This window comes from Neopsephotus bourkii, unplaced genomic scaffold, assembly GCF_033783945.1.
Source record: "Neopsephotus bourkii isolate Nb327-2 ecotype Australia unplaced genomic scaffold, CSIRO-AGI_Nbou_v1 NB_318, whole genome shotgun sequence".
NCBI lineage: Eukaryota > Metazoa > Chordata > Aves > Psittaciformes > Psittacidae > Neopsephotus > Neopsephotus bourkii.
Window position 1 is genome coordinate 10181902 of NW_026900826.1, and position 27355 is coordinate 10209256.

The 27355-nt window shown below is 59.5% G+C and overlaps 1 protein-coding gene and 1 long non-coding RNA gene across 2 annotated transcripts; one reads left to right on the forward strand and one right to left on the reverse strand.

The window, feature by feature from the left end:
- CSPG4 (chondroitin sulfate proteoglycan 4) lies at window positions 1–26181 on the forward strand. Its single transcript, XM_061347705.1, has 10 exons — window positions 1–295; window positions 12221–12384; window positions 13414–16995; window positions 17289–17768; window positions 18108–18284; window positions 21672–21870; window positions 22051–22185; window positions 22306–22460; window positions 23208–23391; window positions 23751–26181. The coding sequence occupies exons 1-10, from the start codon at window positions 205–207 to the stop codon at window positions 25655–25657; spliced, it is 7074 nt and encodes a 2357-aa protein (XP_061203689.1). The 5' UTR covers window positions 1–204; the 3' UTR covers window positions 25658–26181.
- Window positions 23140–26414, reverse strand: LOC133209209 (uncharacterized). The gene is made up of 2 exons (XR_009724636.1): window positions 26280–26414; window positions 23140–23375 (listed from the first exon to the last, which is right to left on the reverse strand). It is a non-coding gene; the product is annotated as an uncharacterized LOC133209209 (long non-coding RNA).
- Window positions 26415–27355: the final 941 nt, after the last annotated feature.

The following is a 27355-nucleotide window of genomic DNA, read 5'->3' on the forward strand; positions in this document are numbered from 1 at the left end:
GGCCCCTTTAAGAGAGAAAAGATTGACTCTGTCATCTGAGCGAATTCCTCCTTCCTGAGTGGCGGCAGAAGTTACAGGGCCCTCCCTCAACTCCCCTTCATTAAATATAGTAGTAGCTGCAGCCCTCGCCTGGAAGCGCTGCTGGAAGGACGGCTCTGTGCCGTACCCGGAGCCCCAGCCGCTGCTCCAGCCCTGGGGGACACCATGGGTGCCCGAGGTGGCACTGCCACGCTGCTGCTGCTGATGCTGCTGGCCTGCCAGCCCCCGGCTCTCAGCGCAGGACCCCCGGCCGGAGGTAAGCCCCGTCCCAGCGAGGGATGGAGCGGGGAGAAACCCAAGGGATAAGGCTTGGTTTGGGGAGGGATGGGGACCCAGCGGTGTGTGTGCGGGCGGTCCTCTCCCCGAGCTGTCGCCAAGCTGGCAGGAGCAGGGAGAGGGAGCTGCCCGTTTCGGGTGTTTGGGCCAGGCTGTCCTGCGTGCAAAGCCGAGGGAGGGATCTGGGCTGCTCATCCAGGGTGGCGATCAGGGTGCTGGGTACCTGATGCTGTGCCCAGGGGCACCTGGGTGGGATAGGGCTCGCTCCCTGCACGCACGCAGGAGCCGCAGGGTCTGCACCGTGAGCAGCCCGAGGGCGAAAGGCACCCTCCCTGCTCCATGGGCACGGAGCATGGGCACATCCTGCAGCCCCCGCACGGAGAGCCAGCCCAGCCCTCCCTGCCCATGTTTGGCCTTGCCACAGTAGCTCTTTGCAGGGCAGCCCCTCTCATCCAGGGTGGGATGAGTGGGAATCACGGAGCCGGGCAGCATTTTCCAGGGCGTGCGTCACCTCCCGGCTCTGCTCCGTCCATCCGTCTATGCTGTGCACGGGGTGGCTGCGTACATGGGGCCAGGGAGCCCCGAGGGGTGCAGGATCACCCCTCACATGATGGGGTACCCCCAGGGGAAGGAGCCTAATGCCGCAGGACAGGGGATGCTGGCTGCTGCGCTAGGACAGAGCTGGGCAGGGAGTTACTGCAGGGCAGAGAGCAGAGCGGGTGCTTTATATCCAGTTTATATCCAGCTAGCCCAAGAAGTGGCAAGGTTTGCCCACACAGTCCTTGGCACAGCAATGTGTCCTGCCTCAGCATCCCAACACCCATCCTGCATCCCACCCTGCACCTCCTTTGCACACCTTCTGCTTCCTCCTCTGCTAGGGGATGCTCTGAGTTTCAGCTGGCTCTGGACATGGGTCCCATCCTGCTTGGGACAGGTCTGTGCCTTCACATGACCCTCAAAGCTGCACTCTGGATCTAACCAACCATTGACACTGTGTTAGCAGCATCCACAGCTTCAGCAGTGATGGGAACTGAAAAAGCGCTTTTTCCCCTAAGGCATCCCAAAACCAATATCACATCTCACTGAACAGTTTCTCTTCCCAAACCTCTCCAAGGGCTCCAAACAGCAGGTTTGGAAAGCAGTTTCCAAAGGAATTACTGACCACCCCTGGGCTTTTGCTCCCCAGCCATCTTCTGCATCCAAGTCTGTGTCGGTGCAAGGAGGAGGATGAGGAAAACTCCATAGCCTTGTGGCTCTCAACACATATAAGGTCCCTGCAGGTCCCTTGTTGTCCCTGCTCCCTCCACAGTGAGCAGGTGGCCTCCGGGACATGTTCCTTCCCTCCAGCCTTGTTCCTTCTGTTTTATTCCACACACTAAAATGACGATGCCTGGCAAGCCGTGTGGAAAAAACACCCCTATTGTTAGCAAACAGAGTGGTCTCCTTCATTCCTGACCTTTCCATCCCAGGCACGGATTTCACCACACAGAGCCATTGCCCGCTCGGGTGTCCGGGATGTCCCCCCGGGCTCCTGGCATTCTCAAGCTCTTCCATGGTGAATGAGCTGCAGCAACCCCTGCCTTAAACCAGCACGTGGCTTTCACTGGTATCAGCCAAACCCCCTGGGCACAGCTCCAGGGATCAATGAAAGGGAAATATCACAGGAAAGGGGGTTCGAGCTCATTTTCTGATGCTGGGGACTGTTCCTGCACCCAGCTGAACCAGATGTGCCAGCTGTGACCCTGGGTCTGGGTACCAGCTTTCTGCAGGCTCCTTCTCCATGGGAGCACCCCTGCTGAGACCACCAGTGCCCATGGTCTCATGGGCATTCCCATGTGAATGCGTTTGTGCTGCTTCCAAGCCCAGGTTCAGGGGCTTGGAAATGGAAAATTTTCAGCCCCACATGGGAAGAGTCATCGTGCACATCAACAAGTAGGAGATTGTATCAGAAAGAGAACAGCACTCATAAAACTTGCCCTCTTGACACCCAAGTGTGATGCTTTAGTAAACTGTTCTTAGGCAGCTTGCTTCCCCTCCGGTTCCCACCGAAGTCACTCATAGGCTGAGCTCCCCCTACCCCAAAACCAATCTCCCTGAGGGTTTGGAATGAGGAGGGATGCGGGAGGAAGAAGGAATTGGATGCGTGGGGTGCCTATGAGCTGCATCCACCCCGAGCATCCAACAAGAGGGTGCCAAAAAGCCACCCCCCAAATGCTGGTTGGACACCTCAGCAGTGGTGATGGGAGTCCCAGGGAAGTGAGTGTGACCCCGGCTTGTCCATGTCTGCCCCAGGACCAGTGTGTACCCCAGGGTACCCAGCCAGGACCCTTCCTGCCTCTCTTTTCCTCTCCACTTTTGGAAACCAAACTGATTTCACCAAAGTTTCTTTTCTGTGGATGTGCCGCATGTTTTGAGGTCACAGCTCCAAGCAGCTGGAAAAGCTTCCAGCTGATGGGAAAGAACAGGAAAAAAAGGCTAAAAAAGGGGGGAGAACGCAAACTGGTATCGTGGGAATTGTCAAGAAATATTCTCGTCTCACTCTTATATTTAGCAACAGAGAGCTGTGGGCAAATATATAATACACACATTCCTCCAGGATCGCAGGACAGGGTTAAGACGGAGGAACTGAAGTCAGGTTGAAGGCTGGACAGTAACAGGGCCTGGGAGGCAGCAGCCAAATCCTGTCTGTGTGCCTAAATAAAGCTCAAAGCACAGACTGTTCGCAACAGGCCAACAGCCCAGCCTGGCTCCCAGGGGCTGCTTCCTCGGCCCTTCCTTTCCAGGTGCCGGGCTCTGGCTTGTGTCCTTTTTGGGAGACAAGCGTTAGCATCACCCCAGCCTTCAGCTGGGGCAGTGCTAGAAACGCCTCAGCTCCTCTCTGTTCACTGTCTGGGTCTGTGCAGGTACTTTTAGACTGGAGCTGAGGAACAATTCCTGCCCCAGAGGTGCTCAGGCATTGGAACAGGCTGCCCAGGGCAGGGCTGCAGGCACCGTCCCTGCAAGTGTTCACACAGCGTGGAGACGAGGCCTCAGTGCCATGGGTTAGTGGTGGCCTGGGCATTGATGGGGAATGGTTGGACTGGATGAGCTTAGAGGGCTTTTCCAGCCTGCTTGATTCTATGACACTGCACAGCCTGCTTTGCTACCAGCCCCTTCACTGCCACCTACCTTAAGCCTCCTGGAGTCACAGAGCAAGGAGGGTGCTCATCAGAGACCCCTCATTCCCAAACCAGCCCTTCCCTGAGCCATCTCCCTAGTGCCCTGTGCTTGTTGCCATGCTGCATGTGGATGGGATGCCCTGCAGAGCTTTTCTAGGGTCAATGTAACATCAAAACTGAGGTCAAGAAGAACGTGTGATGAGCAGAGCTGCTGCAGTGGGAAAGGCCTTGCCTGCACCATGCTCATTTTACTTGTGAAGCCTGCAAATGGACCAAAGGCTTCTTGTTAATGTGCCACAATCAGAGAACCCACGCTGCACTGATGGAAAGCCAAGGACCGCTTTGCAAAGCAGACCCACATTGGGGTAGCTCTGGATTCTGCAAAGCCAGGCTTAAAAGCAGAGGAAGGGGACTGTTACAGCTCTTCCCACCCCTGGGATGGGAGGATGCAGGTTTGCCGCCTGGTTGTTGCCCGTTAGCTGTCACTCATCCTCAGGACAGACCAAATAGGGCCTGCGAGCATCGCCCTGCCAACCAGCAGCGAGGTGGGGTGATGGATGTTTATGCCCCGTGCCCTGGATCCCAGAGGGTGATAAATTCCCATTTTCCATCCCTCCTTCCCAGGGTGTTCCAGTTGCGCATGGCCCCGTGCAATACCTCTGGGAGCTGCCCTGTGCCCAACGGCTGCTCTTGGCTGCCTGACAGCCGGACAGACAGCCAGTAGCAGACAGAAAGCATCTTGGGGAAGCGAATGGTGCTGCCAGAACTTGATGGGAGTGGAGAAAGTCATGGGGCAAGCACGGTTTGGAGGTCCCATCATGTGCCTTCAAACCGAAGAGAGATAAAAGTCACCATCACTGTGACTCACTGGCCTTCGTGAGCTGTGAGTCAGCTTAGGATGGCCCCGTGAATCCCTGCTGCTTCTTTTGCCCAAATCTTGGCATTCTGATGGTTGTTTTTCCTCTGTGGGCAGGCAGAGGAAAGGCAGGAAAGGGAAGGGTGTTGAGGGCCAGAGCCCTCCGTTGCTTGCGGTGCCATACCCAGGCAGCTTAATGGATGCTCCCCATCTGCTACCATGGAATCATAGAATCACAGAATGGTTTAGGTTGGAAAGGACCTTAAGACCATCCAGTTCCAACCCGCTGCCACAGGCAGGGACATCTCACACTAGACCATGTCAGCCAAGCCCCCAGTGCTCCCCAGTGCACAGGCAGAATGCATGGGGGGGGGGGGTTCACCAGGAATTTCCCATTCCCTTTCCCAGCCTCTGGCTGGGCTTCAGTCGGGCTCCATCCCACAGCAATCCCTGGGCTCACCGGGGTCATTTCCTCTGGGAGCTGGGGACGAGAGAGGGGAGCGTTGGCCCGAGGTGGATGTGGCTGAGAACAGGCCCGTGCCGTGCCCCGCAGCCCTGGGAGGGGATGTGAGCACCCGCTTCCACACCCCCACAGCCCCCCGCGGCCCCAATAGAGCAGGAGGTTGTTGGCTCTGTAAACAGCTCCTGGCGCTGGCTTCCCATCCATGGAAAACCAGGGGGACCGCGGGAGTGGGGAGGTGGGATGGGAGGGGGCTGCCAAAGGGATGCGGAGCAGAGAGGGGATAGGAGAGGAGAGGAAAGAGAAGAGCAGATTTCAGCTCTAGAAAGCAGGGGGGGAATGGAATACTGTCTTTGCAGTTAGAGCTGCCAGGCAGGCAATTCAGCATGTCACCCCCAGATGAGTGAAAACTAGCCCCTCTCTCCCGCTCCACACTACAAACACCTCTCCCTGTCCATGGGGATGCCTTTCTTTGCCCCTCACAGCACCCAGCATCACTAAAAGCCCATCCTGGCCATGGCCCTTGCAGCTGGGGATGGTGTTGTGGGCACTGCCCTGCCAGCTACAGCTACAGCCAGATCACCCCAGTGAAAGCTCCTTCCCTACCCCTGAGCCCAGAGCTGGATGCAGGGATCCTGCAGAGCTCCAGCATCCCCTCCATGCACTGCTCCATCCTTCCCCCCTTTTCCCTGACTTTGGCTGATAACCAGCCCCCGTCTCGGCATTCCAAGAGCCGTTTGACACAAGCAAGGTTGGGAAACATCCGAGCCTGGGCAGCTGGAGATGGGCCCCTCTCCAGCGGTGCTGTTTGTTGACGGCAGGCGAGGATCTCTCCGGTAACATCCAGCCATTCCAGGGGTACTCTGTGCATCCCCCAGCCGGTCCCCTCGCCAGCTCCCAGGGAGGCTCCTTCCCCGCACTGGGGCTGGAGATGGGCTCGGGAATGGGCACCAGTCTGTGATGGGATTCAGGGATCTGCAAGTGGGGTGTGTGCCCTGGGTGCCCAGTGCTTCAGCCAAGGTCCCCCTGCTCCTGCAGCGCTGGGCTGGCCAGGATGGTCCCCCCATCCGCCACCACAGGCCCTATGAGCCTTCCCAAGCATGGAGCCGGAGCAGGGAAAGCTGTGGGAGCTGGGATGTGCAGGGTGGAGCTGGAAAACCTGCCAGCCAGTGCGTAGGGAGGGAGAGGGCTTGGGAGAAAGAGAAAGAAAGAAAGAAAAGAGGAAAAAATAGAAGCAAGCCCGACTGGGGTGGTTTGGAAACCACGTCCTCTGGGGCTGATACGATATTTCCAGGCCAACCTCTGGCAGCGGAAGCCTGACTCACACTGCAGGGGACAGTACAAAAGCCCCATTGAGCCTCCTGCTTCCCCAAATCCTCCCACTTTTTCCCCCCGCTTCGCTTCCCAGGGCAAAAACTCCAGTCACTGCTTCCAGCTCAGGCTTATTCCTTAAGTCCCTCCGGAGCCATTCAGGCACATGGCATTAAGAGCTCTCCATCCCTGCTCCTGCTCACGCCAGGCCTGGGGTGCAGCCGATGTGTGTCCGGGGCCGCAGCAGTGCCAGGGATCAGCTCCTTGCACTCCCCTCCGTGGCTCTGCATCTGGCTGAGCAGGAGAGAGCAGGAAATACCATCAGCTTATGGGCCGCTTGAATCATTGTAAAACCACGCTGGATAAGCAAGAGCTGGAGCTCTGGAGCTCCAAGCCAAGCCTCCTGGACCCCGCTTTATGGCCTCCAGCTCTAGCAGCTCCTTCAGGCTGCTTTGTGAGGATGGGGAAGGCAGGCAGGAGCAGGCAGACACGTGGGGCTGGAAAGACATGGGGTAACACAGCAGAACCCCTCCCAGGCAGCACAGGATGAGCTGGGTCTATGTTTTCCCCTGACCTTCAAGTCCGTGGGCTGCAAAAAGGCCCTTTTCTTCCCCAGAGCTGTGAGGCAGGGGAAGGCGAGCGGGAGAGCATCTGGCAGGGGGACAGGGAGAGGAACTGGATTCATAAACACAGACGGAGGGTTTCAAAGCAGCGCAGTGCAGCCAGAGGTAGGGGTGGAGGAGCTGCTTCGGGAGGCAGGAGCCAGCAGGATGGGATGGGGGCAAAGCAGAGCAGCCTGGTCCACAGGCTCTGCTCCTGCACCTGAACCAAGGGTGATGGCCACGTCAAGCAGCCCGGTGCAGGGTGATGGGCTCTGGGTTTGCTGGCGGTGTCCCGGGAGCTGCTTTCCAGCAATCTCTGCTGGCCGGCACTCCTGGAAAGCATCAGCCCTGGCCCCGGGGAGCCCCGCTGCGAGGGAGGGCCAGGTGGAGGGTGGGAGGCAAGAGCCGGAGCTCTGGTTCCCATTGCCGGGGTTCCAGCAGCACGCACAGCCTTGGCTCCGGATGTGGGAGCTGCAGTTGCTGTCTGCAGTCATGCGGGATGAAGCCTGGAAGTAGGGATGGAGTGAAAAAGCCTCCTCCATGTAGGAGCAACCACAGCAGGAGTGGAGCTGTGCTGATGACACCCGCCTGCAAATCTGGGGGCTGAACCCCACAAGCAGGAGAGCAGGGAGAGGCTTTTCCCTGCTCTCCTGCTTTATCCCTGTTGTTCCCTGGGGCTCTGCCCCATCCCAAGTGCCTGAGCCCGCCCTGGAGGAACCAGCCCTATGCTGCCTGTAGAGAAGGGTCCTGCTAGCATGGGGGACCATGTCCCCAAGTCCCCTTGGGCTTGGATGCCATCACTGCAGCCCAAAAGTGGCTCATGTGTGACCAGTATCCGTCGTGCTGCAGTGACCCAGATGAGTGCTCAGCCTCTGTTCTGCACCCAGGCAGGTCTCTGGGCAGCCCTGAAGGCAGCAGCAGCCCCCCAGTTGTCCCCCCCGTCCTCCAAGCAAGGCCCCCACCAAACCCCAAAGGCTGTGTTTGCCTTAGCCTGCCCTGCAAGCTGCTCATTTCCTTCCCTGGCCATAAATAAAACCACGCCGTAAAACGAAGGGAATGTGTAACATAAAGAAGCCTTTCTCAGTAAGATCCCTTCCTCCACCCTGTGCCGGGATGGGGGCACAGCCCAGCCCTGCCACCTCTCGGGGTGCAGCCAAAGCATGGGGGAACGCAGGTCCTGTCGGGAGCCAGGCTGGGATTTAGGGAGGCTGAAGCTTGGGGACACCCATGGTGGAGGCAGAAGGACTGGTCCTACCCATCCTGACTGTGCTGGCAGAGCTCATACAGACACTGCTGGGGACCAAGAGGGGTTCCCGCTGCCAAGCAGCATCCGCAGGGCTGGGTGGGTGCCCTCAAGCCCCCCTGGTGCTTGCACAGCAAGTGGGCGACACCACCTTATAAAGCCATGCAGCTAAGAGAAAACCAACCCCAAACAACTCGGACGGCCTCAAACCAGCTCCTGGTGCTGCTGTGGAGGAGAGGAACACACCAGGGTGGGTGCCCCAGCTGCACCCCGAGCGAGGGGGGCTCAGCAGCATCACCAACACAGGGGCTGCTTGATGGCACGGGAAGGAAGGAAGGGCAGGAAGGGGAGCAGCCGCCGGGCTGGGCTGCCCCAGCGCCCGCACAAGCCCGGGGCTGTTCGGCCAACAAGGAGCCTTCATTCCCGGGCTGTTTTTCCACCGGCGGCGCGGCCGGGGCGGGACGCGGCTGCAGACACAGGGAGGCTTTCAGGGGGGGCCTGTGTGTTCGCACGGGGCTCTCCTGGCACCCGCACGGGTGATTAAAGACCTGCCTGTAATGGATTCCAGTCCCCTCCCTGCAAACACACACCAGTGCCGGCCCCCACCTGCCCCACACCGCAGCCTCAATGGAGCCTTGTTGAGCGCCCGGCCCCTCCCCAGGCTGGGATTGCTCAGCTCCTTCCTCCTCGGCCTCAGCATCCTCCTCGGGAGTCTCTGCAGCACCTTGAGGACTCCTCTGTACCCCCCACACTGATACAGCTCCTAATGCACACCCCAAAACGCGTCCCACGGGCAGGGATGGGGATACCCCAAGGTGTGGTAGGAGCCTGTGGGTAAGGAAGGCATCCATCCATCAGCTCACATCTCCCACTGCATACCCAGGAGACATCTCCCTGCTCCTAACCCCCGCATGTCCAGCACCAGCTCTCTCTGCAAGCCCTTGTGCTGAGCTTTGTGAGAGCTCTCCCTTCCCTAGGATGAGAGTTGGCTCCTCCGTCCTCCTACGTGCGGGGGAGCAGTTTGTGTACCGAGATGTTAACAACATGGAGCAGAGCCCAGAGCAGCCCCATTGAGCCCCAGACCCCGGGATAGGCGGGGATCCCACCCCCTCCACAGTGCTGCTCATCACCGGTTCTGCACCCGGAGCCGCCAGAGCCTGCGCACTCTGGGGCTGCCCAAACCCTCCCTGAACACCAAACACCAGCAGTTGGAGAGGCCGAACCCGCCGTGCTTCCAGCTGGAGGAGCAGGGGGCAATGGCCCAGCATCCCGGTCCCGGCGCGTGGCCGGCGGCTGGCCAGGGTGCCGGGGCCTCGCACACAGCCCTTGCTTGTTCCCTGGCCCCGGGAGGCGCAGAGCACACGCAGGGCCCCGCTCCCAGCCCCTTGCTCCCTGTTTTTGGCTCTTCTCCTGGGTGTTTTCAATGCAAACCCCCCTCCAAACCCGAATGACAGCGCAGCCTATAATCTGCTGGCTCCTGGCCGGCTGCTTGGAAACTGTGACGGAGGCCCCTCTCGTCTCGTCAACGCCTTTCCATGGGCCTGGCAAGGCAGGGACAGCGATTTCCCGCAGGACACCGCGCGCTGGGAATGGCAATTATTTATAGCCAAGGCGAGCGGTGCCCACCCCAACCCATGGCCAGGACATGCAGAGCATTGCTCCCATGGCGGGGGAGCTTGAGCATCTCCATCCAGGGACGAGGCTCAGCTTGGGGCACAACATAGCTATGGAGTGATCCCCTGGGAAAGGTGCTTTTGGGTCACAGGAGTGCATCGGCATGGGGTGATGTTGGGATGCTTGGCTGCCGTCAGCACACAGATAGGGCTGCATGCCTTGGAGGGGGTTCCCTATGTTCTCTGTCCATGTTCAAATTGGAGCTGTGGGATGATGCGCCCTGTGCCAAGGAGGCTCCTTCAGGGTGGAAAAAAACCCCTCATTTAGGAAAGAAAAAAAACCCCAAAATCCATCAAGCCACATTTGCTGCATCTTTTGCAATGTGGAGGGTAAGGAAGAGGGGAGAAGGAGGTGAAAAACTGCGAGTCCCTTGTGAACGAGAAATGCCACAGGTCAAGTGGTGTTCTCATCCTCATCCTGGCCAGGCTGCTGAGCAGGGGAGGAGAGCAGCAAAGCAGGAATTTGGGAAGACAAACAGCAGTAGTTCACACCACTGCTGCTGGAGAGGAACCCCAGGCAAGGTTCCCTCCTCCCTCCCCAGCAAACAGCACCACTCCCCTGGGCATCCCCACGTTCAGCAGCTCTTTGTTGGTAGTATTTGATGGGGGAAAGAGTGGAAAAACATCTCTGGCAGCTTCTGGAGAAGGGAGGCGGGACACAATGTGCTGGCTGCGGCACTGCTGCCCCTTGTCACATTGGAACGCTCCTCCAGCCCCAAAAGTGAGCCCCAACACGAGCATCGCTGGGCTGGCAGTGACACCGGTGGTGGGTGAGAGCAGCCGCTCGGTGCCCATGCGAGCAGCACGTGGTTTGGATTAGGGGAAGCCACAAAACCAAACCCCAGTGAGAGCCAGAGCACGGAGCACGCATGGGGAACCTCGACAGGAGCCAGCACATAACGTACATGCAGCATCGCTGGGGAGCACAGTACATTGCATGCATGTGTGCATGCCTCGCCAGGGCACGAGCACGCCTGCCCGGGGCTGGGCAAGGAAAGAGGAGGGGAAGAGTCCCTGTTATGGTGTGCCCAGCTCACCAAACACTAGGACAAGGTGGTGGGGAGAGCGGCACCCATCACCCTTGGCCACCGAGCAAGGTGTGCTGGGGCTGGGTGGCTCTGCAGGGACCCCTGGGAGGAGGGAGCAGGTCAGGAGAGGACAGAGCCCTGTGAAGAACAGCAAAGCTCCTCTGAGTCACTGGGCTGAAGAAGACAAGGGAGGCAAAGTGCCCCGTGCCAGCGGCAGGAAATGAGCAGGCTTGAGCAAAGGGCTTGGTATTAAAACGAGATATTTCCATAGTTCCATGCTGCCATTTTTTCCCTGCCCACAGCGGGTGGGGTGACGGGCTCGCAACGCCCATGTTATTCTCATAAACCTCAGGAGAAAGCAGAGGTGTCTTCTCTAGAGCCAGCAGCAGCGGTGCCTCTGCTCCTGCAGGGCTCAGGAGAGCATCCCCTGCACAGGGCACGGCTCACAAAAGCACACTGAGCCAAAGGAGAGAGCTCCAACACTGCCCCTGCCAGACTGGCACCACACAAGGCTGGCTGTGGGGCCTCCAACCCAGCTTGGGTCTGCAGCAGGGTGGCTTTGATGGCAAGCAAAGTACAGCAGGAAGGCTTCGCACACATAACCTGGAGCACTGCGACTCCATAGGGTCTGAGAGCTCCTATTCTCCCCCCTCCTTGACACGTCCTCCCCAGATGTGTACAACTTACAGCTCTTGCTCCTGCTTCGCCCTGCAAGCACAGAGTTAACCTTGCCATGGGCTGCTCTGGAGCTAAGGCAGACACGTGCATTTAACATGTGTGCTATGCACATGCATGCATGAGCCAGCTCAGCGTTATAAAGCACTCTAAAATTAAGCCTTGCCACTCCCTGTGCTTTTAATTCTGCCCTCTCCTTCATGTGCCCTGTGACACAGTCTTTCATTTCATGACCACATGCCATTGCGCTGAGTCCCTCCAAGGGTGATGTATACTGGGTGTTGAATGGGTTCCAGCAGCATATTCAGGCGCCCTGTTTAAGCAGAGGCTTCTGTACAGGCTCACATCCACATATGGATCACAGGCACACACATTGAGTCCTCCAGCACGGATGGAGCAGCCACCTTCAGGGTGAATGTCAGCAGTGTTTGGATGATACAATAAATAATACTCATCAAATCCCAGACTGGTTGGAAGGGACCTTAGAGCTCATCCAGTTACAACCCCTTGCCATGGGTAGGGACACCTTCCACTAGAGCAGGTTGCTGATAGTCACAGGGTAACAATTTGCCTCCTAACACTTGGGAACTCAGCCACATGACAAGGAGAAAGCTTCTTCTATAGAGCTCCATGGGCAAGAACCACCACCTCTGCCTCAGCACCCAGCCCCTGGGAAACTCTTCCCTTAGGAAAAGCAGGAAACAGGCTCCCTGAGGGTCTGTCCAGGCTGCAATCACAGCCCCCTGTCACAGGGATAACGGGGAAGGACTGATGGGTGTGCTTGGGAGGCTCCAGGCTCAGCACTGGTGGGTGTGCCTGGCTCCATGCTCAGCACCCACACTGCAGGGCTGGCAGGGGGTGTCCTTCCCTGCCTCACCCGCTCTCCCTTCTCTCCCCAGCCTCCTTCTTCGGGGACGGCTTCGTGGAGATGCCGCTGGCGGATGCATCGCGCACGGTGCGGCTGCGCCTGCAGCTCTACACCAGCCAGCGGAACGGGCTGCTCTTCCTGGCCGCCGGGCAGCCCGACCACCTCCTGCTCCAGCTGCGGGACGGCACCCTGCAGGTCAGCACCCACCGGGCTGCGGTCTGTGGGGCTCCATCCAGGGCGAGGATGGAAGGGCAGCACCTGGAAGCAGCAGCCCATGGGGACAGATGCAAGCACAGACCCCTGCCAGGGGATGCTGAGCTCAAGAGGAGAGTGAACACGGGCTTGGGATTATCAGAGACACAGGGTCCAGCTGGGGGAAGCTCTTCACCGCTACACAGAGTAGTGCTGGGGAGCATCACGGAGACACCCAGACACCAGCACCCCATGGTCAGACATGGTGCATAGCATCCCTGGGGTGCAAGGGGTTAGTGAAGAGAAGGGATGAGATGAGAGAGGTCTCCCCTGTGCTACCACAAGCCAGATGGAGCTAGGACATGGGAAGGGATGAGGGCAGAAGAACAAAATTCACTCTTGTGGTTATGGTGTTGGCATTCACCATGAAGGAAAAGAGCAGGGAGCATCCGAGATGCACATCCTGCCTCTGTGCAGCACAAGCTGGGCCACCAACCACATCTAAACCAAAGCAGGACAGCAAGTGAGCAGCTGGCCGGAGGTCTCCCTAATGCAGACCATGTGTCTCAGAGGCCACCAGCTAACCCTCTGCTCCAGCAGGCTCCAGGCTGCTGCCTGTGGGGAGCAAAGCCTGTTATTTCCCTGCCCGTTCCCAGGGGAAGCAGCAGCCCAGGGTGCAGGGAGGGAGGCTAGCAGGCAGGATGGGGCAGGGAAGGAGTGAGCATCTGGCAGATGTGGGGAGAGGAGAAGCCCAGATGTGGGACCGGGAGATAGAGGAACACTGGGAAATAACCACAAGACTTGGGAATGAGTGAAAAGGAGGGAAATTCAGAGGATGGGACAGAGAGGGCATGAAGAGAGGCGGGATGAGGGGCACTATGCCTGGAGGTGGAAGAGAGCAGGGCACAGAGCAGCAAACAGAGACCAAACCACTTGTGGGTGCCCAGGCAGGGGTCCGTGCTCCAGCAGGGATTGGAGGTAGATGCAGAGGTGTCCCCTTGCTTGCGCTGAGCACTGTGTCCTTCCCTGCAGGCCAGGCTGCGGCTGGGCTCGGAGGAGGTGATGCTGCAGTCCCCAGCGGAGCTGCAGCTCAATAACCTGGCAGTGCACGACGTGGAGCTGCTGGTGGAGGACAACAGGATGACGCTGACCATTGACAGCCTCTTCAACAGCTCCGTGGACATGGCAGGGCCTGCACGGGAGCTGGACATCCAGCACGGCCTCTACGCCGGGGGGACAGGCAGCCTTGACCTGCCGTACCTCACCGAGGCCAGCGCACCCTTCCGAGGTTGCCTCCACTTGGTGACATTCAACGGCCTGGATGTGCTCTCCTCCCTGTCCTCGGATGGCAGCTCCAAGGTCTTCCACCGGGTCCAGGAAGGCTGCAGCACACAGTTCTCTGCAGAGCCCGAGGAGCCCTTTGGGTTCCCGGGGCCACACTCCTACGTTGCATTTCCCACGTGGGAAGCGAGGGAGGAAGCAACCATTGAGTTTGTGATAACAACCAGTATCACCCAGGCACCCCTCATCTACCACGCAGGGCTGGAGAATGACTTCTTCTACCTGGAGATCTCCAACGGGCGCCTGAGGGGATTTGTGGAGAAGGGGAACGGCATCATTGTCCTGCACAACAACGTCTTCATCAGCGATGAGCAGCAGCACTACGTCAAAGTCCACACAGACATCCACAAGTTTGAGATACTGATAGATTACTACGCCTCATCCACCTCCAACAGGGGTATCAATAACTACCTGGACCTTCAGGGGAACCTCTTCATTGGAGGTATGAATGATAAAGCTCTGCAAAGGCTGAGAGAGCACCATCTTGCTTTCATCTCGGTGTGGACCATGACCAACAGCTCCTTCGTTGGCTGCTTGGAGGACCTGCGGATAAACCTGCAAAGGAGGAGCCTGCAAGATGCCGTGATCACAAGGGACATCACATTAGGCTGTGGAAAACAGGACCACTACTGGGAATACGATGAGGTGTACGAGCAGGATGAGGCACCCACCTCCCCACCTCCAGATGTCTGGTCAGGAGCTCCAGGGCTGGTGGTGGAGCCGTGCCGGCCGGACAACAGCTTCCCACCTGCCTTTGCCAACATCAGCAGGCTGCTGCATGTCAGCCCCCTCATCGTCTCCGAGGGGGGCATGGCCTATCTGGAGTGGAAGCACGCCCAGCCAACAGTGGACTTGAGCCTTGCAAACATCCGCCAGTCCCAGATCCTCTTTAGCATCACCAACGACCCAAGGCACGGCCAGCTGGAGCTCGACATCCCTGGGTCCAGGAGCAGGAGGAAGTTCACCTTGTTGGACATCGTGAATCGGAAGGTTAGATACATCCACGATGGCTCCGAGGGGCCCATGGACCAGCTGATGCTGGAGGTGACGGTGACAGCCCAGCAAGGGGTCCCGGAGTGCTTGCGGCAGGGGCAGATGTACCTGCTGCCCATCATGATCAACCCCATCAATGATGCCCCGCAGGTGATCTTCCCCCATGGGAACCACATGACAATGCTGAAACACACGCGGAAGCACCTGACCACCGACATCCTGCAGGTCCTGGATGATGACACATCCTGCGATGACCTGGAATTCCAGCTGCATGGTGGCCAGCAGATGGAGGAGGGTTATGTGGAGTACGACTTTCACCCTGGAGTGCCCATCGAAGAGTTCTCCTGCAGGGACCTGGAAGCAGGCAACGTAGTCTACGTGCATCAGAGCGGGACAAACTCACAGCTCACCTTGCAGGTGAGTGATGGCACAGTCCCGAGCCCCATTGCTACCTTAAGCATCCTCGCCATTGACCCCGACATCCACCTGCACAACAACACTGGTCTCTCCATCTCCCAAGGAGGAGCTGCACGCATTACCACAGCCAACCTGTCAGTGGAGACAAACGCAGTGCAACAACGGGTGGCTATTCTCTATGTCCTCACAGAGCCCCTAAGGTATGGGGAGGTCCAGAAGCAAGGAAGCATGGGAGGGGAATGGAAAAAAGTTGAGTCTTTCCACCAGCAAGACCTGGAGCAAGGGCGCATCCAGTATTTTAGCACAGACCCGGAGCACCGGCTGGAAGATAGCGTGGAAAAGCTGAGATTCAAAGTCCAGGTGGGGCAGAAAGTGTTGGAAAACAACACCTTTCTCATAAGGATTAAAAGAGCCACCATTAAGATGAAGACCATGGTCCCCCTCCAGATGAAGAATAAACGGCACAGAAACATCACCACTGAGGAGTTGGAGGCAATGTTGGAAGATCCAAACTCCACCCCAGTCCCCTTCCACTATGTGATAATCCAGGCTCCCAAGAAGGGAAACCTGGAGCTGCTCGGCAACAGGCTCACCGAAGGCTTTGGATTTAGCCAAGAGGACCTGCAGAGAAGCCACCTGAGCTACAGCGTGACCATCAGGAACTCTCAGCAAGCCGAGGACACCTTCCAGTTCCGCGTGCGTGCGGGTGAGCAGCACTCTCCTGTCTATACCTACACCATCAGCATTGGTGGGGACCCCGATGCACCAGCCCTGACCAACGTCCTCCTGACTGTGCCGGAAGGCGGGCAAGCGGTCATCTCCAAGGACCACTTGTTTGTGGAGAGCATGAACAGCATGGACTACCTGTATGAAGTGATTGAGGGGCCCGCGCACGGGAGGCTGGCCTGGGCCACATCCCATGGCTGGGCCTCCAGAGAGGAGATCACGGAGTTCACCAACGATGACATCCTCCAGCGCCGGCTGCTGTACCAACACGATGACTCCGAGACGCTGGAGGACGACATCCCCTTCGTAGCGACCAGGCAGGGTGATGGCAGCGCTGAGCCCGAGGCAGAGGAGGTGAGAGGTGTTTTCAGGGTCTCCATCCAACCCGTCAATGACCACACTCCGGTTCAGGTGGTGAATAAGGTGTTCAACGTGGTGCGCAATGGGCAGCACCTACTGACAACAGATGACATCGCCTTCACCGATAAGGACTCCGGCTTCTCCGACACGCAGCTGGTGCTGGCGAGGAAGGACATTCTCTTTGGCAGCATTGTGTCCGTTGATGACAGAAGCCACCAGGTCTATCGGTTCACACAGGATGACTTGAGGAAGAAGAAGATCCTCTTTGTCCATTCAGGGGCTGATCGGGGCTGGATCCAGCTGCAGGTCTCAGATGGTCTCCATCAAACCACGGCCCTCCTGGAAGTACAGGCATCAGAGCCCTACATCAGAATAGTCAACAACACCGGTCTGGTCATCCACCAAGGCAGTCGCGGGAGCATCGATTCCTCTGTTCTCAGCCTGGAGACCAACATGGACATCAGGTCAGATGAAGAGATACGGTTCCTGATAACAACCCCCCCGAGGTGGGGCACTGTGCTGAGAGGGGAGCAGCCGGTCATGGCCTTCTCCCAGAGGGACCTGCTAGCAGGAGAGATCTCCTACCGCCACAACGGGAGCAGGAACACGCGGGATGAGCTCCAGTTCACTGTAGAAGTGAATGAGGTGGCAGTGGAGGACACGCTGGCCATCAGCGTGTTCTTGGACACCCATCCCAGCCCCCTGCACATGGTCAACCACAAGGAGATCCACGCCTTCCAGGGGGAGGGAGCTGGGATCAAGGAGGAACACTTACTGGTGAGTATCCCCCTCTCTAGTCATTCCCCAGACATGCATCACTTCCCCGGCCACCAAACCAGGAGAGCCACCCATGGGACTCCACTTTACTCCCACCTGCCCAGTGGAAATGACTTGTCGGGCTTTGCCATGGAGTAGATGGGGGGTTCTGGCATGGCATGAGCAAGAAGGTGTCTCTTGCAGCTTATCCTACAGCCAAGCCTTAGGGTATTGCACAGCAGTGGGGCTGTGGGGCAGTCCAGGCTTGCAGGCGCCAGCCCCACACTCACACTGTATCTCCCCCATACTCCCAGGTGACCCATGAAGAGATCCCTCCCCAGGACATAGTCTACCTGGTGAGAAGGCCCCCAACCTCTGGCTTCCTGGCAATGCTTCAGCACGACCAAGACTCAAACGAGCAGCCCAGCCTGGACCCCATCCAGTCCTTCACCCAGGAGGATATCAACAGCGGCAGAGTCCTCTACCTCCACTCCAAGCCCCAGGAGGAGCGTGACCAGTTTGTGGTGGACATCACAGGCAGCAGTGCGGACCCTCTGGAGGGGGTGGTGGTGAGCCTGGCCGTGCTCCCCAGCACCGTCCCATTGGATGTCCGCAACATCACAGTGCCAGGAGGTGGCTCTGCCACCCTCTCCACAGGCATCCTCAACATCCCCAACCCCTACTACGTGGCTCTGGGTGTGGAGTTCATGGTGCTCGAGCAGCCCAGGTTCGGCATCCTCCTGAACAGCGAGCGGCCCGTGGGTGCTGGGCTGCACAGCTTCACCTGGAGAGAGGTAGAGCATCAAGGGTGCTCCTTGCCTACCACACTGCTTTCGCAGGGAGGTTGGGAACATCCCAGGGTGGGCTCCAGCCCTCAGCAGCTCTGAGAGGATGGGAAAGGCTCCTCTCCCCATCCAAGATATTTGCCCTTAGGATGGAGGGGTTTGGGGTGAGGGGCATGCATCACCCACTATGGTGTGTTTAAATGTCCCTGGGGATACAGGGTGGGGATGCAGGCAGAGCACCCACACCGGGTTGCCCCGGAGCGACTGGTAGGTGCGCATCTTGCTCCCTCCTCCCAGGTCGGGTGCTCAGGTCCCCTCCCCGAAGGTCACCCAGCCCTTGCCCCACAGGTGGAACGGCAGCAGATCCAGTACCGGCAGCACGGCCCCGGCGCCAGGACCGACAGCTTCACCCTGCTGGCCAACGCCTCCGAGGTGGATCGGCAGAGCCAGCCCAGGACCATCTTCATCACCATCCTGCCCCGCGGATCCAAGGGGCCCCGGCTCAGGGTCAACGCCGGCCTGCAGGTAAGATGCCACGGGGATGGACGGGCAGGCACATCCACGGGGCTCAGCGCCAGAACACCGAGGGGTGGTGGTGGTGGGGTCTAGTCCCTCATGGGGACCTCACGGGACCCCCCACTCCAAGCCTGGTCACGCACCTCTGGCAAACGGGGCACAGCAGAGCAGGGACGGGGTTCAGAGGCAGGCGATGGGCTCCGGGATAGGGAGGCGGTTTCACGGCGGGGCGAGGAGCTGCAGGAGGCGGAGACCGGCTCCGCTGGCCCCTCTCCTTCCGCCCCGTCGATGCTGCGAGCGGCCGCAAGATGGGAGCATCCCCCCGCAGCAGCGCTGCGGCCCCGCAGCTACGTGCCACGGCGGCAGGCAGCGGCCCCGCGCCGCCTCTTCTCGGAGCAGCCTGCCCCAGGGCCCGCTCCATCAGCACAGAGTGCGAGTGCTCCATTGTGTAGGCACCTTTCACAGCCCTCCTGATGCCCATCGCGGTGAAGTCAGAAGCAAGCAGGTCTCGCCAGCCGCTGGAGTCCCCTCTTTGCTTCAGGCACCTCCTGCCCCATTAAGGGTCACTAATTGCAAATTGCAGCAAAGAAATCAGTAGCAAACAGGAGGGCCACACACACCCCACACCCCCCAGGCTATCCTCACCCTACCCAAGTTTTCCCAAGCTGGCTGGAGAGAACGCTGCTCTTTCCATCACAACCATCATGGCCAGATCCTCACAGTGACTTTGGGAAGGTGTCTGGGAGCCTGGACTCCGAAAAAGATCATAGAAACATAGAATTCCTTAGGTTGGAAAAGATCCTTGAGATCATCAGGTCCAACCGTTCCCAGCACTGCCAAGGCCACCACTAACCCATGGCACTGAGGCCTCATCTCCATGCTGTGTGAACACTTGCAGGGACAGTGCCTGCAGCCCTGCCCTGGGCAGCCTGTTCCAATGCCTGAGCACCTCTGGGGCAGGAATTGTTCCTCAGCTCCATCTAAACCTGCCCTGGTGCAGCTTGAGGCCGGTTCCTCTTGTCCCATCCCTTGTTCCTTGGGAGCAGAGCCCAGCCCTCTCCTGGTTCCATCCTCCTCTCAGGCAGTTGTAGAGATGCTCCAAGGGAAGGGAACAGGCAAGGAGAGGGACTCAGGGCAGCCAGCAAAGTTTGGGGCACCCCATCCACAGCCAGCCCCTGCTCTAGGCCTGCCTCAGTTACACTCCCCAGTCCAGGAAGCTCAGCCCCTTCCCAGCAAACCCCTTTTATAATGCCAGGAGTTCTCCAGGATCTGTCCCAGCTGTGCACAAATCCTGCACTCCCATAGACACTGGTTAATCCATTAGCTGCTGAATCCATGGTGGCCCCATCCCTGCTCCAGAGGCCACAGAGCTCCTCTCTGCTGGCCCCCTGGCTCTGGCAGGTTGGAGGGAGCCGGCAGAGCAGCTCTGGCCCCTGTGCCATCCATTAGACACAGAGCTGGCCCTGTGAGAGAGGAGGAGAAGGAGGAAGCTCCTTCCCTGCCTTATTTTTAGGCAGCCCATTATTAGCGCAGTGACTGCGAGGCAGTCGGGTAACACATCCTTCCCTCCCAGCCACCGTGCTAAAAAAAGGGTGAAGGGAAAGGAAAAGCTCCCAGAATAAACCCTGAGTTTATTCCATGTGCCTTTCCATCGGGATCCCCCCCCGGCCCTGGGAGGGGTAACCTCGGCTGCCCGCAGGAGGGGCTCTGGAGCTGGGAAAAGCTCCCTGCTCCCAGCAGGAGCAATGCTAAAGCAACCCGAGGCTCAGGAGGGGCCCGGCCCTGCTGTGTTTGTGCTGTGGCGAGAGATGACTTCAGCGTTTAAAGGTCAGGCCGGGTCCAGGGGAGAGGGATTGCACAAAGCTTCCTTCCCTCTGCTGCCTGTGCCGGCCAGCGCCGGGATGAGGAGACAAGGGGCAGGGTTCAGACCCCACAGCAGAGCCCTTTGGAAAGGACCCTGCAGCTCGGCCTCAAGCAGCTTCTTGAGTTGCAGCAGGAGAACGGGTGGCAGGATGCCACCAAGAGAGAGGCTTCCAGTGCTGCACCAGCGCACACGGGCACGCTCCGGGCGCTGCTCCGCGGCCTCTGCTGGAGAACAGAGGCGACACAGAGGCTGAGCAAACATAATGGGAGCAGGAACCAGGCAGGAGGCTTTAATAATGCAGAGGACGGGGAGCATGGCGAGGTGGCTCAGCCCCGGTGGCGCGGGCTCTGAGCCACCGTGTCCCAGTGAGCAGTGATGCCCGGTGCTGCCCGTCCCCCCCGCCTACAATCACCTCTCCAGGCTTTGACCACAGCTTGGCACCGAGCCCCGGCTGTGGTAGCAATTCCAAAGGGCACTGGAGTGACCTGGCTGTGGAGAAGGAACAGCCTGCAACTCGGGAGCACACACAGCACAGCAGCAGCTCCCATTGCCGCCTGTGTCCAGCAGTGCTTCCCCCACCCCATCCCTCCAAAGCGGTGTTTTCCAGCCTGCCTCCCGCCATCCCACAGGGACTTCCAAGGGATTTCATTTCACTGCCGGCACCCACACCCACTCAAGCAATGCTTTGAGTTAGGCCAGCTGAAAGCAGCAGAGAAGAGCTCATCACAGGCAGCTGAGCAGCAGAGCCAGTGCCGGGGTGTTGTCCTGTGGGCTTGCGGGATGCAGCACATCCTGCCCCTCCACCCTGCATGAGCTGCAGGAAGGCTCAGCCGATGCAGCCCATGCTTTCTGGGCATCCTGAGAGTGAAAGGCAGCTTTGGGGTGTGATGAGGTACAGCAAAGGATTAGGAACAGGGAAAACTGCCTCCAGATGGAGATGGGAGATGCTGGGGCTTGAGAGAAGCGGCCCTGGGAAGCCTCACAGCGGCCCTGAGCTCAGCTGCATACTTGTCATTCCTGCAGGGTTTGCTGGGGCGGCTGGTGGCCTTGCTGCAGCCTTGGGAGAGCACAGCGGGATGGGTGCTTTGATGGGAGCATGAGCTGCGAGAAACATCCAGCCTGGGAGAGATAGGGCTGTAGTCATCACGTACCCAGGGAGCGAGTTCAGGGCTCAGCGACCCCACTAAAAGCCCTTTCCCTGCAGAGCAATGGGGAGCAATGTGTCAAAGGCACAGGACCGTGCCTTCTTCCATTCCCAGTGCTTGGGAAAACTGAGGCACACAGGGGCAAGCCCTCCCCATTGCCCTCCTGCACACACCATGCGGATGCATGGACCATGGTGGCAAACCTGGCAGCGGTGCAGAGTGACAGAGGCATCCCCCAGCACACAGCCAAGGCATCCCTGTGGGCCGGGATGTGCTCAGGCACCCAGTGAAGCGTTCTAAGTGGGGATGGGATTTGGAGCTGGCTGGGGAAGAGGGGAGAAGCGCTGGGAGCCTCACAGGGGGTTACAGCCTCTCCCTATCCCCCAGCTGCGGGAAGGCGCCACGGCTGCCATCAGCCCCTATGTCCTGAGCGCCGAGGACGAGGACTCCCTGCCGGAGGAGGTGATCTACTCCATCCAGCCCCCAGCCAATGGGAAGGTGGTGCTGAGGTCGGCGCCCGGTGCTGAGGTCCGGCGCTTCACCCAGGCCCAGATTAACAACGGCCTCATCCTCTTCATGCACCAAGGTAGGACAGGGCTGAGGTGCCCTGGCCCCCTGCATCAGCCTGAGGGAGGTGGTGACAGCACTGGAGGGGAGCTGGGCCACCAAGGTGGATGCGAACCCCATCACTCAGCACGCTGATCCAGGTTGATGGTGGCTGCAGCCTTCTCTGCCCCAATGAATGCCCAATGAATGCTTTCTGCAGGGCAACTGGATGGGGGCTTTGCCTTCGACCTGTGGGATGGTGAGAACCTGTCTCCTGGGCACTTCTTCCTCATCAGGGCACAGAGGGAGCCCCTCATCAGCCTGGCCAAGAAGCAGAGCCTCACCGTGTGCCCAGGTGGGTACAGGAGTGTTCCCCATCCTCCCAGTTGGATGGCAGCCCCTTGCACCAGCCCCTGCCTGCGCACTGTGAGCGGCGAGGCCATGGGTTGAAATCCATCCCGGCCATGTTTTCCAGGTGCCCTGCAGCCCATCACCAGCCAGAACCTGCAGGCAGTGAGCAACAGCCCCGCCAGCTCCACCGCTCTGTACTACAGCATCGAGCAAGCCCCGCGCCTGGGCAGGCTCAGCACTGCCCAGGGAGAGGAGATCAGGAACTTCACCCAAGCCCAGGTGAGCTTTCCCTGTCGCCAGCATCCCAAGGCACAGCCCTGCATCACCCCACGGGTCCCAGCCCGGCCCATTGCCACCAAGGGCACCTGATCCCTGGAGGAGGCAGAGCTGGGCTGCAGCCGCATCCTGGCTTTCCCAGCTCTGCCGAGGGCTGCTAAAGAGGGATTAAGAGCTGCCGCCCCAGCACCGGCTTTACCACGGCCACCAGCCCCGGATTTAGTGCTGGGAGAGGCTCAGGGAGTTATAATCCCCTTCCCTTAGCTCCCTCCCTGCTGCAGACTGGCCGTGCTGGCTGCTGCTGCAGGTGAGAGCAGAGCGCAATGCTTTCACCCCTGCTCTGAGCTCTGTCCCACAGGGACAGGCTTTGCAGGGCATGGCACAGGGCTCATTGCTAAGCCATCCCTCAGAAGCACACACACCTGGAGCTGTGCTTGCCCAGCCCTTCTGCTGAGCCTCAGTTTCCCCCGCTGAGGGGCAGAAGCATCCTGGCAGGGAGGCACAGGATGGCATCTGTACCACTGCGGGCGATGATCCCCATCTCTTACTTAACCAGTGCTTGGGTGCTCCCTCCTGGAGCTGAGATGAGAACCCAGGGTGCACACATTGGCTCTGGCACAGCATCACCAGCTCCTCCGTCCCCAGTGCCACAGTGCCCATCACACCAGCGATGAAACAAATGCACTGTTTTCCACACGGGTCTGTATTTTACCCTTCGGCAGAGCTCATGGAGGTTTTCTTTGCTCCTAGGTGGACAGCAGGTTGATTTTCTACCAGCACGAGATGCCAGAGAAGCCCTTCTGGCTGGCTCAGGATGCCATCCGCTTCCGTGTGGTGGCTCCCACGACCATCTCGGATTCCTTCATCCTCCTTGTGCTGATCTCCTTCGAGGCAAAGTGTCCCCAGCGCTCAACCCAGCTATGGAGGAATGAAGGTAAAGAAGGAAAGGAGAAGTTAGGGACAAATGAGCTCTCCTGAAGCTGGGATTGTGCAAACTTTAGGACAGCTTGTTTGTACGTAGACAGTGATGTGCCATTTCCCACGGCCAAATAAGCATGAGCTTTGCATCAAGCAACATCTAAACCTGCATCCGTCCTTTAACTGGCTCTCTGCACAACTCCTTCCTGCATCGTCTCTCCAAACCAAGTCCCAGTGATTCTCATGCCTCCCAATTTCTTCGCAATCCTCCTTCCTCTGCTCTAGCTTGCTCTCCTTTAGCTCTGCTCTTCCCTCCAGCAGATCCTGGCTCTTCCCAGGCCTCACAGACCTTTGGGTTTTCCCTCTTCTCCCCAGGTCTCCAGCTCCCAAGGGCTCAGCGGGCTGAGATTGGCACCTCAGTCTTGGATGCCTCCAACCTCCTGAGCCAAATCCTGGCCCCGGAGAGAGCTGCACACGATGTGGTCTTCCTGGTGACGGGGCTACCGGCCCATGGGCAGCTCCTGGTGGCCGGTGTGCCCCTGGAACAGTCTCAGCCATTCTTCCTGCAGTCAGACCTGGCTGCAGGGCGCCTGGCATATGCCCATGGTGGGGACAGCGTCTCTGAGGATCATTTCAGGTTCAAGGCCTGGCTCCGGCCCCGGGCGCAGCGGTCCCTCCGTCCCCCACAGGAAGGGGTGGTCATCTCCGAAGCCTTCAATATAACAGTGACCCCCAGCAGCATCAAGCCACTGCAGGTGGTGAAGCAGCAAGAGGTGCTGAGGGTGCCCCCAGGCTCTGTGGTGACGCTGTCCCAGGAGTACCTGGATGTGGCAGATCCATGGGGGTCCCCAGAGGAGATGGTGTACAGCATCCTCCAGAGACCTCCTGCTGGCCACGTGGCCAACACACACAACCCGCAGGAGCCCATCGACCGCTTCACCCAAGCGGATGTCAACGCAGGCCACGTGGTGTTTGTGGCCAGCGGGAGCCATGCCCCAGGCGCCCTGGCCCTCAGCCTCTCCGATGGCCACCACCCGCCCACCCTGACCGCTCTGGACATCGAGGTGCTGCCTGCGGGGAGCACTGCCCCCAGCCCCGTGCTGCTGGAGGTGCCCCAGGACCTGAACAGGGCCCCCGTGTCCCACCATCACCTCCTGGGCGCCGCAGGGCTGGGGGCGGGCAATGCCCTGTACAGGATCACCAGGGAGCCAAGGTTTGGCCAAGTGCAGGTCAACCAAAAGCCGTCACGGGGCTTCTCACAGAAGCAGTTGGACCGCGGGGAGGTGACGTTCACCTTCATCGACCTCAGCTCTCCTGAGGATGCCTTCCAGTTCCTCGCCATGTCCCGGGCAGCAAACAGGACCGGGGTGGTGAACGTGACCGTCCGTGCCTTGGTGAAGGCTCGGCCAGGCAGCCTGTGGCCCAGGGGCACCACAGCCCTGCTGGACACCAGTGTCCTGGATGCCAGCGAGCTGGCCAACCGCACCAAGAGCATCCCAGTGTTCAAGGTCCGCAGGGCACCCCATGCCAGCCGCCTGGTGAGGGTCTCCAGGGACCCAGGACAACCCAGCACTCCCATTGAGACCTTCAGCCAGAGCGAGCTGGAGCAAGGGTTGGTGGGACTGGAGCTGCTGGATGCTGCAGAGACCGACCAGCCCCTGCAGAGCGACAGCTTCGTGTTTGAGCTGGTGGCTGCCGGCGTGCCACCCGCAGTAGCATCCCTGGGGTACAGCACTGAGCCCTACAACGCCTCAAAAACCTATGGTGTCACCCTGCTGACTGCCCCCATGGCAACCTCACCTCCCATGTCCCAGCCCCATGGCACAGCACGGAGCAGTCCCAATGCCAGCGAGCTGGGCATGCCCCCCACTGCCTGGCTGGGCCCTGGTGCCACCACCAGCCCCAGCCCCGTGGAGGGGGGCACCTTCCTCAGCTTCATCGAGGCCAACATGTTCAGCATCATCATCCCCATCTGCCTCATCTTACTCCTGCTGGCCCTCATCCTGCCCCTGCTCTTCTACCTGCACAAGCGCAACAAGACAGGGAAGCACCACGTCCAGGGCACCCCCTCCTCCAAGGCCAAGAATGGGGCTGTACCGGACCAGGAGACCTTCCGGAGGACGGACCCCAACCAAGGCATCCCCCTAACGACTGTCAATGCCCTGGAGGGCAAGGGCACAGGACCCCCATCCCAGGCCACGGGGGCACCCCCAGACCCCGAGCTCCTCCAGTACTGCCGGACTTCCAACCCCCCCCTGAAAAACAACCAGTACTGGGTGTGAAGGGCTCAGGAATGGGGCACGAGACCTCCTGCGGGTCCAGAGCCTCCCAGATACAACCACCACCTCCTCCCGGCTCTCCTCCTCCTCCCTGGGAGCTGGCATCCCATGGATGCAGGAGGGCCCTGGGGATACAGGGGCTGCCCACCCGGGAGCCCCAAATCTGTGTGTGGCTTTGGGCAGGGGAGCGGAGCTCTGCATAAGCAAGGCAGGACAGGCAAAATGCCTGAGCATCCCTGGGGAACGCTGACGCTGGGTGCTCACTGGGGCCACCCCACAGCGCTGGAGGACCGGTCCCCACCGAGCCACCCAGGCAGGTCCCAGTGGTGGCTCCTCCATGGGCAGCTCTTGCCGTAAGAGGGAGGATGAGGAGCAGCTCACGCTGAGTCAGGCTGGGGATGAAGCTGCCCAAATCCCCCAGGGCTAGGCGGGCTGACACTGGAATGGGGCTTGGAAAGAACTCCGTGGCCAATGCCAGGGGAATTCAGGAATCCCCACCCACTTGGAAAGAAAAACCCTGCCTCGCTGTTCCTCTGCGTGCCTGCCCTATGCTTCATACAGCAGCTTGCACCCAGCCCGGGGGGGGGGGGGTGTTGCACAACGGGGAGGGATGGCAGGAGCTCACCTGGGCAGGGTGACACCGGAGAGGAGAGCAGGGAACCGGAGCCAGCCCCGGTTTTCCGCTGTCTCCTCCAGCACAAGGAGTAAACAGCGTGAGCTGCCTTTGCCGAGGTGCATCATGCTTTTCGTAAGCTGGAACGTCCCTTGCCAGGCCTGTTCTGAGCCCAGCGAGCTGCCGAGAGACGTTTGGAGGGAATGGACCAAGCTCTAGGCTCTTACTCAACTTTTCCCCGGGCTGGAGTCCTCAAAGCTTCAATAGGAATAGAGGGAGAGCAGAGGGAAAAACTGAGCGCTGAGCCCAGGATGGGTCCCAACAATAACACCCTGCTCTGCTGCAGCTGGGAAGCTCATCACAGGGCACAGCCCGCTCTCACAACACGGATGGGAAGCTGCAGCAAGCCCCCGGGGACCACGGGGATGTTTTACACTTGCACCCTCTTATCCAGGGTAAAAACCCATCCCACAGTCCCTCCCCACACCAGCAGCCCCGCTCCCAGGCTGCGGCACAGCAGGGATGCTTGCTTGGAGCACACCGGCAGCTTTCCTGGCTCTATTTATGGTGCCAGATGCTTGCTGAGAAGGCAACACATCCTCCTGGGCACCCACAGGGTGCGGACAGGCAGCCCCATGTCCCCCAGCCCCATGGCACAGCACCTCCAAGCCCTCCTGGCCTGATGGGTGCCAAGCCTGAGCACTGGTGCCTCCCTCCCTGCTTCCCACCTCCTACCCCATCTGAAGGGGGAAGCAATGATGTTTCCTACTGCACAGAGGCAAATCACATCCTCTCCCCTCTGTGAAATGGGGACAGTGCATGGCTGACCACAGCACTCGGGACCACCTCTGCAGAGCAGAGGGAATGCCATTGCCTGCATCCTCTTTGGGATCACAGCTCTGTGCCTTCCCCATCCCATCCACATGAGCACCTTCATCACCTTCGCTAAGTGCGCGCCCCACAGTGAGGGATGGAGGTTTGCAGGGCAGCTGGTGGCAGCCACCGAGGGCCCCCTTGGAAGCATCCTCCGGGTTTTCCTTCCCAATGATTTTCTCCTCGCACCCAGGGATTAAATAAAAGGAACGTGG